Below are 12,708 nucleotides of genomic sequence, written 5' to 3' on the forward strand. Positions count from 1 at the left end.
ATGCTTTGTTTCAGATATCATAAGCCAGCCCAGCAACTAAGTGAAGTCTTCAAACAACGACATGTTGGTGCAAAAAGTTTCATCAACCATCTGGAGAGCTTCTCATCACAGCCCGCGTGCTCCTCCTGCCTTCATCAGCATGTACCTAACCTGACTTCCACCCACTCCAGTGTTCTTGCCTGGAGAATCCCAGGGATGGGGGAGGCTGGTGGGCTACCGTCTATGGGGTCGCACAGAGTCAGACACGACTGAAGTGACTTAGCAGCAACCTGACTTCAGACAGATGTGACAGATTCTCAAACGGGAAAAAACAATCAAACTCGCCCTCTATCTTCCTCCAACACCACTGCCCCCCTCCTCCCCCAGCAAGTTCTTTCTTCACTATAAACACTGAAACAGGCTTTTCATGTCTATCGACAAAAATATCTATGGCAATGTTTATTCATCTTAGGAGTATTAAAGCTCTAGAAAATATCTGTGCTAAACCTTGGCACATTCTCATTTCAACAAGGCTAAGCATTCCCAAAATGTTACCCTCTTACTTTGTTAAATAAACTTTATTATGTAGAGTAGTTTTAGTTCAGTTCAGTCACTCAGTTGTGTCTGACTCTTTGCAACCCCACGGACTGCAGCACGCCAGGCTTCCCTGTCAATCACCAACTCCTGGAGCTTGCTCAAACTCATATCCATCGAGTCAGTGATGCCATCCAACCATCTCATCCTCTGCCATCCCCTTCTCCTGCTGCCTTCAATCTTTCCCAGCATCAGGGTCTTTTCTAAGGAGTCAGTTCTTCGCATCAGGTGGCCAAAGTATTGGAGCTTCGGCTTCAGCATCAGTCCTTCCAATGAATATTCAAGACTGATTTCCTTTAGGATTGACTAGTTTGATCTCCTTGAAGTCCAAGGAAGAGTTTTAGGGTCATAGCAAAATTGAGCAGAAAGTACAGAGTTCCGACATAGTGGCCAGCCAGTACATACGCACAACCTCCCCCATTATCAATATCCCCACCAGAGTAGGACATCCATTGCAATTGATGAACCTGCATTGTCACATCGTTATCACCCAGAGTTCACAGTTTACATTATGGTTGATTCTCAGGGCTGCACATTCTATGGGTTTGGACAGATGTACACTCATATGTAACTGTCATTATGGTATCATACAGAGTCTCCTCCCTGCTCTGAAAACCCTTTTCCCCTTTGTCCCTTGACCATAACGCAGAAAAATTTTTTGCTCAGCATGACTCAGTATGACTCTAAGCAGTGTTCCTGAGGCCTGCCAAAGGATGAGAATCACCAAGGAGACTGGTTACAATCACAAATGTTCAGACTGCACCCTCAATCCACTGCGTCAGACCTTGCTAGAGAGGGGCCCGGAAAGTTATAGATGGTCCGTGGACCTAAAGAAGAAATGCTCCTAAGTGCAGTCTCCAAGCAGAAGAGCAGCACCTGTTAAGAATATTGCAGGCATTTCCTACCCATGTGAGCTCCAGCTCCATCAGAATACTTAGAATTCAAGATGGGCCCCATTCTTTATTTTCAAACAGCTAGGCTGCTGCTACTTTTCTCACTTATTCCTTTATCTTGCTGCATGGTACCAGAAAGTTTTACAAGGGCAAGCAAGTGTCTGCTTCTATTAGGAAACATGTTTGTATTCCTACACAATGGTCTACCATTTATAAGCACACTATTTGGATCATTTGCACAAAGTGATGGGTCAGGAAGTAGCTCTGCTTGGTTACAGTAAAGTATCTGCCTGAGGACACTAGCGCACGTGGTGCATGGAGCAGAAGGACACACAGCCAGTATGGGTTTTTCTTCTTTGTGCCTTGAGGGCTCTTCTGCCAGCTGCTCCCCCTGGCTCCCCACTGCTCTGCATTCTGCCATAGCCAATGATGGTTTAATGGCAAAATTCGCTGGGCAGCAAGCCATGTGGCTCTTACAGCCGGCAATTAGGAGAGAAGGAAAGGTTGAGTTACAAGGTGTTTGAAAATGCAGTTTGAGTAAGTCAGATCTTATTTTCTCTTACCTCCTGGTAATAAAATCTCCATATTCATCCCAAAACAGATACCTGACTCTGGGGTCATTCGGAGTCAATGGCTCAGTCAATATAAAAATCCACCACACAGTCGATGGGGAGCATGAAAATCCATTAAACCAAAAGTCATATTTTTTTTTCATCCAAAGGAATCCTTACCTTTTCTTTGGCTTTCCTTTTTGTCCCTGCATCCATCCACTCATTTTCTTTCTCCAGCATGTCAATAAAGGCCCATCGAACACCCTCAATCAATTCCTCCATCTATAAGAAAATACCCAAAGAAGCAGGTCAAAACCAAGAAGCCTCAGACAAGGTTTTCTGGGCCACGATAAACAGTCCAATGCTAAACACAGTGGGAAAGAAGCTCCCTTCAGATTCACTACATGCTCTGGCAGAATTTCTTCTTTCAGGGAAATGCCTTTTTTCCCAACTGCTAGAAGAAAACTAACCATTTCTTCCCTTAAGAACAATGTGATGGCCTGGTCGTAAAAGGATTATATGGGAATAGGAATTCACCATAGGTTGTGATTAATAACTTACCTGTAGCTACTAAAGGAGTCCGCCCTTATCAAGGATGCAACTAATTTCACTAAGTTAATAAGAATTTCGGGGAAACAAGCATGGGCTCTGTATTTCAGATCAGTATCACAGAAGAAAGTGAGTGAACCATTGAAAGATATACTGTTAACAGAGAAATAGGTGCGAGAGCCAGCACACTAAAGGATACTCCTCAACATAAATCAGACGTCAGGACCCCAGTTCTCTCCACGTTAGTGCCAGGGGTTAAACCAAATGCTTGGCTGTTCTCTGTCCTCTTCCTACTCCCCTTCTCCTCTCTGACAGCTCTGAAAAGTCTTCTGTTATTTCAAGTCGAAAATGGTAGGTCTAAAGGGGGCTGCTACAGAAATGCTGTCTTCTGAAAGACTTGTTTCAAAGTGTTCCAGGGGTTCGACCACACCCACATTGATGATGTGTTTGCCCTGGCTTTTCCTCCAGCATTTGTGGGTCAACAGAGAAGACTGGGAGAGAGGTGCTAACATTTAACTTCAGCGGCCCACATGGAGCAGTCTGGGGAGGCCCTGCCTGTCTATGGGTACAAATTAACCATAATTCCACTTTCCTACAAAGATGCTTCAGTTTTCCTAATAGGATACTCAAGAAAGAATAAAATACTTGGTTTGGCACCAGAATGAAAATTTTCATTTGCGACTATGGAGTTGTAAATCCATTTTTAGCACTAATTCTAGAAATAAAGAAGTTTAGATGTTTCCTTGGTTCTATAATGAATTGTCAGCATGGAGCTCAAAATAATTTTTTTCTGTTTAATAAGTTTTCAGCTATGTTTTCAGTTCAATAACAGTTGTAAGGGAACGAGAGCTGGAAATCAGTGGGCTGGGTTCCACCGTATGTAAATAAGAACAAACAGCAGATGGAGGGGGGTACTTCACAGCTATTTCTTCCCAACTTAGTAAAAACATTAAAAGAAAAGAAATCTCAACTTGAGATTGGGACATGATGAAGACATGAAATGACAGAAGAGCAAAGGAGGTCCTTTAAAATCATTAAGTCACTCATTCTCCCTGGGATCTTGAGAAGGGAAGGTGGGCTGGGAGGGGTTTAAAGAATGCTGATGTCATTGCTGCAGGGTGAGACCTGAGCACTGGGAGGTTCAACATCACCCCCCCCCCCCACGGGTGATTCTAATGTGTAACCAGGATGAAGACTCACTGGTGTAGAAGAAGCCACTTAGGCTACAGATGAGGAAGTTAGGAGTCAAAAGAGCCCATGATCTCTTCCACCCAGCTCTTCCAGCTAGGAAGGGTCAGAGCCTGACCTCAGAGGTAAAGACAGTATTGAGGCCAGGAACTCCTAAATCAGAGGAAATGTTCCTCATAAATCAGAGGAAAACGTCAGAAAGGTAGAAGAAAACCAAGAGATATGCAGCAGTGGCCATTTCAAACTGAAAACCCACAGAAGGAGGATGCTGAAACAAGGAAATCTTCAGGGACTAGATCTTTTGCCTCTGCAGTCACCAGCACCCCTAAGTCTTTATGACATCACTGCAGGGGAGCAAAACTTGCCCCATAAAATATGCCTCTTTCCCATAGCAATTGTTTTAAGCTGGTTATTTTTGGAGGAACAGAAGACAGAGGGGATCTGAAAACGAAATAGCAGTTGCTCTTTTGAAGAAATATCTATTCATTTGTAAGGGAAATCTCCATTTGTAAGGGTGTCTCCCTCTCTGTACCTGGCAGAGGAGGATGACTGAATCTCCAGAAGGTCTTATCAATGGAGAAGTCATGGGCTTAAATATGCATCACAATCACCCTCCTTTACAGCACTTTTCCCAGTGTTGTCCCATAACTGACGATCCTCAGTCCCAACGTCTTGTCTGTCCCTGAAGATTTAAGGTAAGGCTATGGCCATTTTGGCAAGTTGCTCAGTTTTCCCAGGTCTCTCCCACGTTACTTCCCTTGTGGCTCAGCAGTAAAGAATCTGCCTGCAATGCGGGAGACCTGGGTTCGATCCCTGGGTTGGGAAGATCCCCCAAAGAAGAGAAAGGCTACCCACTCCAGTATTCTGGCCTGGAGAATTCCATAAACTGTATAGTCCATGGGGTTGCAAAGAGCCGGACACCACTGAGCGACTTTCAATTCCCATGTATACACATTATCTAACTTTGTTTCATTTTCTACTGTTATTCTCTCTTAGGGGACTGGAATGCAAAAGTAGGAAGTCAAGAGATACCTGGAATAACAGGCAAGTTTGGCCTTGGAGTACAAAATCAAGCAGGAAAAAGGCTAATAGAGTTTTGCCAAAAGAACACACTGGTCATAGCAAACACCCTCTTCCAACAACACAAGAGAAGACTCTACACATGAACATCACCAGATGGTCAATACTGAAATCACACTGACTATATTCTTGGCATCTGAAGGTGGAAAAACTCTCTATAGTCAGCAAAACCAGGACCGGGAGCTGACTCTGGCTCAGATAATGAACTGATTATTGCAAAATTCAGACTTAAATTGAAGAAAGTAGGGAAAAGCACTAGGCCATTCATGTATGACCTAATCCCTTATGATAATACAGTGGAAGTGACAAATAGATTCCAGGAATTAGATCTGATAGAGTGCCTGAAGAACTATGGATGGAGGTTCATAACATTGTACAAGAGGTAGTGATCAAAATCATGTCCAAGAAAAAGAAATGCAAAAAGGCAAAATGGTTGTCTGAGAAGGCCTTACAAATAGCTGAGAAAAGAAGTGAAAGGCAAAGGAGAAAAGGAAAGATATACCCATCTGAATGCAGAGTTCCAAAGAATAGCAAGGAGAGATAAGAAAGCCTTCTTAAGTGAACAATGCAAAGAAATGGAGGAAAATAATAGAATGGGAAAGACTAGAGATCTCTTCAAGAAAATTAGAGATACCAAGGGAACATTCCATGCAAAGATGGCCTCAATAAAGGACAGAAATGGTATGGACCTAACAGAAGCAGAAGATATTAAGAAGAGGTGGCAAGAATACACAGAAGAAATATACAAAAAAGATCTTAATGACCCAGATAACCACAATGGTGTGATTACTTATCTAGAGCCAGACATCCTGGAATGTGAACTCAAGTGGGCCTTAGGAAGCACTGCTATGAACAAAGCTAGTGGAGGTGATGGAATTCCAACTGAGTTATTTCAAACCCTAAAAGATGATGCTGTGAAAGTGCTGCACTTTATATATGCCAGCAAATTTGGAAAACTTAGCAGTGGCCACAGGACTGAAAAAGGTCAGTTTTCATTCCAATCCCAAAGAAAGGCAATGCCAAAGAATGCTCAAACTACCACACGATTGCGCTCATTTCACATGCTAGCAAGGTAATACTCAAAATTCTTCAATCTAGGCTTCAACAGTAAGTGAATCAAGAACTTCCAGATGTACAAGCTGGGTTTAGAAAAGGCAGAAAAACCAGAGATCTAATTGCCAACATCCACTGAATCATCAAAAAGCAAGGGAATTCCAGAAAAATATCTACTTCTGTTTCATTGACTACACTAAAGCCTTTGACTGTGTGGATCACACTTTGTGGAAAATTCTTAAGAGTTGGGAATACCAGACTCCCTTACCTACCTCCTGAGAAACCTATATGTAGGTCAAGAAGCAACAGTTAGAACCAGACATGGAACAACGGACTGGTTCCAAGTTGGGAAAGGAGTACGTCAAGGCTGTATATTGTCACCCTGCTTATTTAACTTATATGTAGAGGACATCATGCGAAATGCTGGACTGCATAAAGCACAAGCTGGACTCAAGATTACCGGGAGAAATATCAACAATCTCAGATATGCAGATAACACTGCCCTTACGGCAGGAAGCAAAGAGGAATGAAAGAGCCTCTTGATGAAGGTGAAAGAGGAGAGTGAAAAAGCTGGCTTAAAACTCAACATTAAAAAACTAAGATCATGGCATCCAGTCCCATCACTTCATGGCAAATAAATGGGTTAAAAGGAAACAGTGACAGACTTTATTTTCTTGGGCTCTAAAATCACTGTGGATTGTGAATGCAGCCATGAAATTAAAAGACACTTGCTCCTTGGAAGAAAAGCTATGGAAAACCTAGACAGTGTGTTAAAAAGCAGAGACATCACTTTGCCAACAAAGGTCTGTCTAGTCAAAGCTATGGTTTTTCCAGTATCATGTATGGATGTCAGAGTTGGACCAGAAAGAAGGCTGAGCACTAAAGAACTGATGCTTTTGAACTGTGGTGCTGGAGAAGACTCTTAAGAGTCCTTTGGACAGCAAGATTAAACCAGTCATACCTGAAGGAAATCAAACCTGAATATTCATTGGAAGGACTGATGCCAAAAGCTCCAATACTTTGGCCACCTGATGCAAAGAGCCAACTCATTGGAAAATACCTGGATTCTGGGAAAGATTGAGGGAAAGCAGAGAAGTGGTTGGCAAAGTATGAGATGGTTAGATAGCATCACTGACTCAGTAGACATGAGTTTGAGCAAACTCCAGGAGATCGTGAAGGACAGAGAAGCCTGGTGTGCTGCAGTTCATTGGGTTGCCAAGAGTCAGGCACAACCTAGCAACTAAACAACAACACCATGGTGTCCTTCAGTAGGTGACTGGATAAACAAACTGTGGTACATCTAGAATATGGAACATTCTTCATTGCTAAAAAGAAATGAGCTATCAACCCATGGGAAGGCATGGAGGAAGCCTAAGTACATATTACTAGAAAGTGAAAGTGAAGTTGCTCAGTCATGTCCGACTCTTTGTGACCCCATGGACTGTACCCCACCAGGCTCCTCCATCCATGGGATTCTCCAGGCAAGACTGGAGTGGGTTGCCATTTCCTTCTCCAGGGGATCTTCCTGATCCAGGGATCAAACCCAGGTCTCCCACATTGCAGGCAGACGCTTTAACCTCTGAGCCACCAGGGAAGCTCCTTAGTAATATATGTTCAGGTGGTGGAGGGAAAGACGAACCATTCAGGATGGGGTGGGACCTGCTCATGTCTGACCAGCTACCAAACACTCCTGCCTCCCTTCACATGCAGTTTCTGCCATTAACATCACTCACTTTTTTCCTAAACCAAAGGTGAACTTACACTGACACACCACCCAAGGTATTCACATATTACTAAGTGAACCTTAAATGCATATTGCTAAGTGAAAGAAACCAATCTGAAAAGGCTACATATTGTATGATTTCAATGATATCACATTCCAGAAAAGGCAAAACTACGGAGGCAAAAAAAAAAAAAAAGGTCAGTGGTTGCAGGGTAGGTGTAGGGAGAGAGAAAGAGGCAGAGCACAGAGAATTTTTAGGGCAGTGAAAATATTGTATGGTATTAGAATGATAGACTCAGGTCAAAATACATTTATTCAAACCCACAGAATGTTTAACACCAAGAGTGAACTCTGCTAAGTCACTTCAGTTGTGTCCGACTCTGTGAGACCCCATAGATGGCAGCCCACCAGGCTCTGCCATCCCTTGGATTCTCCAGGCAAGAGTACTGTAGTGGGTTGCCATTTCCTTCTCCAATGCAGGAAAGTGAAAAGTGAAAGTGAATTCGCTCAGTCATGTCCAACTCTTCTCGACCCCATGGACTGCAGCCCACCAGGCTCCTCTGTCCATGGGATTTTCCAGGCAAGAGTACTGGAGTGGGATGCCATTGCCTTCTCCAAGAGTGAACTCTAAGGTAAACTATATACCTTGGGTGATGTGTCAGTGTAAGTTCACCTTTGGTTTAGGAAAAAAGTGAGTGATGTTAATGGCAGAAACTGCATGTGAAGGGAGGCAGGAGTGTTTGGTAGCTGGTCAGATATGAGCAGGTCCCACCCCATCCTGAATGGTTCATCTTTCCCTCCACCACCTGAACACTGGTGGTCAGAGCACGTTCAGAAAGCCTCCCTTTTGAAGCCAAGGATCATCACTAGGTTTCCAGCCATATCAGCACCAAGCAAGACAAAACCACCAGCAGAGGTTGGTGAGGGGCACCAAGACCTAAAAAGCGACTCACAGTAACCCAGGGCTCATTTTGTCATATTCATAACAAATTAGCATGGCATTTTTGCCCCTGCCCCCATGGGTTTTGCTTCAGTGCTTATGGATAAGTGTCTGCACATTAGGAGAAAGGTCAAATAACCTAAAGCTGTCAAACAACCTGTCTGTCAAATGATGCAGGACACACCTAGCACCACCCCCTTTTCATGTCTGCTTCTGGTTACCAGGTGGCTCAGAGGTTAAAGCACCTGCCTCCAATGCGGGAGACCTCGGTTCAATCCCTGGGTTGGAAAGATCCCCTGGAGAAGGCAATGGCAACCCACTCCAGTACTCTTGCCTGGAAAATCCTATGGATGGAGGAGCCTCGTAGGCTACAGTCCATGGGGTCGCAAAGAGTTGGACATGACTCAGCGACTTCACTTCACTTCTGGTTTCCAGGTAGCCCACTATCATCCTTTCAGAGCATACTTTCACTCTACCTAATAACACTCTTACTACTTAAAGCTGCTCAATGCCTCTTGACTGAAAGTTTTCCCTTGAGAAGGGCAAGAACCAAGGAAATCACCATTCCGCAAAATTTCTACACCTTCCTCTCAATTTCATTGTTGATGAAGAGACTATGCCATCTCAAAATATGTCTCTTTGGCTTAAGGATTATCTTGAATTGATTACTTTTAAGAAACCGCACACAAAATAAGCTGCAAAGAACAAGAGGTTACCCTCTTGGAAGAAACATTTGCATTTATAAGGGCAATTGTCATCTGTAAGGGTGTCTCCCTTAGGGCTTCCCTTGTAGCTGAGTTGGTAAAGAATCTGCCTGCAGTGCAGAAGACCCGGGTTGGATATCTGGGTTGGGAAGACCCCCTTGAGAAGGAAATGACAACCCACTCTAGTATCCTTGTCTGGAAAATCTCACAGACAGAGAAGCCTGGTGGGCTGCAGTCCATGGGGTCGCAAAGAGTCAGACACGACTGAGAGAGTAACACACACCACACACGCTCCCTTAATCAGGAAGAGCAAGTTGACTAAATCTCTAGAAACTCATATCAGTGGAGAAGGCACGAAGTTATTAAGCCTGCATAACAACCATACCTTTGTTTACTGTGCTTTTCCCAATAAATTTCCTTAACTGTCCCCCACCCCCCACCCCACTCCCAAACATCTTTAGTCTTCAGCTGGAAATAGTATTTAAGGTGATGGTTTGGGCCATTTTGGAGAGTTACTCAGTTTCACTGGCTCTCTTTCATGTACAGGAGATATACAGGTTATTAAACTTATATTTTTCTCCTATTAGTCTGTCTTTTTATGATAGGGAGGTCTCAGCCAAGAACCTGGAAGGATAAAGGGGGAAAAAAATTTCCTCCCCAAGCTATAAACTTAAAACTACTCTAAAAAATTAAGTCCTTTTAAAAATGCAAAATACACACACACACACACACACACATGGTGGAAAGGATTTGGTGAAGAGGAAAAGGTTGAAAATATGGGAGAGAAAAAACGACATGTATGGTCCCTGAGAAGGCAAAAAGGGATGGGATCTGGAGAATATATGGAAGGATTCCCCTTAGACATGAGACAGGATTATGAGAGGCAAGAAAGATAAAATGATAGACAGGAATGCAGAAGAATGTATAGATGAGATGATGGAAGGTCAAGAGTCCTAGTAGAATGGCATGTCTTTTCTCCATGAAATAAGAACAAGATCTTCTGCTAAAAGGGAAGTTCTCTTAAAAGTTTGTTTTTTTCACACAGGGCTATATGCATCCTGGCAGCATGAACATACTGGTAGGAAGAGGGATATTCACAGATAAGGACAAGAGGGCAATGAAAGATTTCCTCTCAATATGCTATCCAACATGCAGCCACAGTAGAAAGCCCCTAAATAATTAAAAGCTGAGTATATCCTTATTTGGAGTAAGGAGTACAAAAGCTAATCTGCTTCCATTACAGTTGAAAGTTAGTTAATCAAATAAAACAAAACAAGCATGATCCAAGTCAAGACATCTTGGTATATATATATATAATGGAATTAGGGGATTTCCATGGTGAATCTTAAAGTCATTTTGCCTCTCTTCTTCTTGGAGCATTTTTATGAAACATGTACAAATTATTAAAATATGCTGAGTGGTTCCAAATATTTCTCTTTAAGCACCTTGGTTTCTTAGGACCCTCCCTGGCCATTCCTGGGTGTTAACCATGGGTTTCATAATCATTAACATTTTAAGCATTTTGCATAGGTTTTCAAAGCTCTGTACCTTGCTGATTGGCATCCCACATGGAAATAAAGTGGTAAAAAAAATATCAGGTATTTCTGGGATGAAGAATGACAAATAGTTGACACCTATGCATCTTCCTTCTTCCTCTTCCTTTCCTTCTCATACCCATCCACTCCCCTTACCACCTCTGTCTTCCCTAAAGCCACGCTTTGATAACTCAATCTTTCTGTGGTCCTCTTACAGATGTAAAAACCCAAGTACAGTCGGCCCTCTATATCTGCAAGTTCTGCATCCATGGATTCAACCAAGCCAAGATTGAAAATATTTGGGAAAAAAAAAATTCCACCAAGTTTCAAGAAGCAAACTTGAATCTGTGGCCTGCCAACAACTATTTATATAGCATTTATATTGTACTAGGTATTATAAGTAATCTAGAGATGACTTAAAGTATCTGGGAGGGTGTGCATAGATTATATGCAAATATTACACCATTTTCTGTAAGGGACTTGAGCATCACAGATTTTGGTATCTGCCAGGACTCCTGGAACTAATCCCCATGGATACCAAGAGAAACTGTAATCAATTTCCTCTTGTCTTTCCCTGTGAGCCTCAGTTGTTCTCTGTCCTAGTCTTGAGACGTCTCATCATAGGTAAGCAACTCTTTCTTTTTGCACACTCTACAGATGTATTGTACAATGTTTTCTAAGAAATGGTGCTGAACTGCCCCAGCAGACTTTAAGAACAAGGGAAATCTTTGAAGGTTATTAATGTCATTGGTTGGCACATCAATGCAAATAAGAAAAATAATTATTTTACTATGCTGGAACTAGGAAGATAAATAACTGAACACTTCTGATTTTTAACTTTAGACTACTCTACAGCATCACATAATAACATCACCTTCAGTCAAGTCATGTTCCCTGAGGCAGCAAAAGCCTGATGTAATTTTTAAATAAGAAAAAAGACAGGAATAGTATTTCTTCACCAAACCTTGACCTAATGCCCCAACCAGCCAGCATAAAACATTAACAGGAATCACTTAAAGTAGAAGTCATAAGGTGAACTTATCCATAGAAAATATTATTTAGAGTTAAAAATCAAAATATAACATATAAAAATTAAATGTTATTATGTTAAAATTGGCCACATTCAGCATGAGAGCCCTCCAGGGAAAGCAGCATTTTGTTAAGCATCTACTTATTTCAGATTTTATGGACCCACACTGAGAAAATACAGTTTATTTGGTCAGCATACCAAGCAGTTTTTAGTTCTTTCCCTCAACCAATGTTATTTAAAAGTGGATCCCCTTTCATACTCTGCACGCCAAGATTTTGCCGTAGTGTTCTACATCAGACACCAGACACTGTTGTGTCCCATATGCATATACATACACCTGTTACCCTTTCAGCAAAGGGTTTTGAAAATGAGATTCTCCTATCTTAGTGCATTAAAATTGTCTCAGGGACTTCCCTGGTGGTCCAGTGGCCGAGAATCTGCCTTGTAATGCAGGGGACATGGGTTCAGTCCCTGGTAAGGGAACTAAGATCCTACATGGGAACTAAGATCCCACATGCCACAGAGCAACGAAGCTCACACGCTACAACTACTGAGCCCGTGTGATCTGGAGTCCACGTGCCACAGCTACTGAGCCACAAGGAGAGAGTCCACTGACCACAACAAAAGATCCCACATGCTGCAACTATGATTTGATGTAGCCAAATAAATTTTTTAAAAAATAAAAAATAAAAATTGTCACTTGCTCTTCTGACTTCTCCTTATCCTCTCTCCCCTCACACGGAAATAAGAACTTGGTGCTCTATATAAATGGGTCAAGATGATTCTATTAACGCTTTTAAAGGGATATATGCTAACACTGCTTTGAGAAGAGGTGAAATCAAGCAAGACCCTGCAGGGCCTTCCTGGTGACAGACCTCTCTGCATCCCC

General features: G+C 42.4%; 1 protein-coding gene across 8 annotated transcripts in view; it reads right to left on the reverse strand.

The window, feature by feature from the left end:
* Positions 1-12,708, reverse strand: part of PHEX (phosphate regulating endopeptidase X-linked) — a 245,020-nt gene that overhangs the window by 142,101 nt on the left and 90,211 nt on the right. For all 8 annotated transcript variants that reach the window (XR_011565209.1, XR_011565208.1, XR_011565207.1 and 5 more), the window contains one exon: positions 2,198-2,299. Coding sequence is in view for 1 of the 8 variants with exons in the window: in XM_070783865.1 (XP_070639966.1) it covers positions 2,198-2,299 (102 nt within the window). In the remaining 7 variants the exon portion in view is untranslated. The remainder of the gene's footprint in view (positions 1-2,197; positions 2,300-12,708) is intronic.

This window comes from Bos indicus, chromosome X, assembly GCF_029378745.1.
Source record: "Bos indicus isolate NIAB-ARS_2022 breed Sahiwal x Tharparkar chromosome X, NIAB-ARS_B.indTharparkar_mat_pri_1.0, whole genome shotgun sequence".
NCBI lineage: Eukaryota > Metazoa > Chordata > Mammalia > Artiodactyla > Bovidae > Bos > Bos indicus.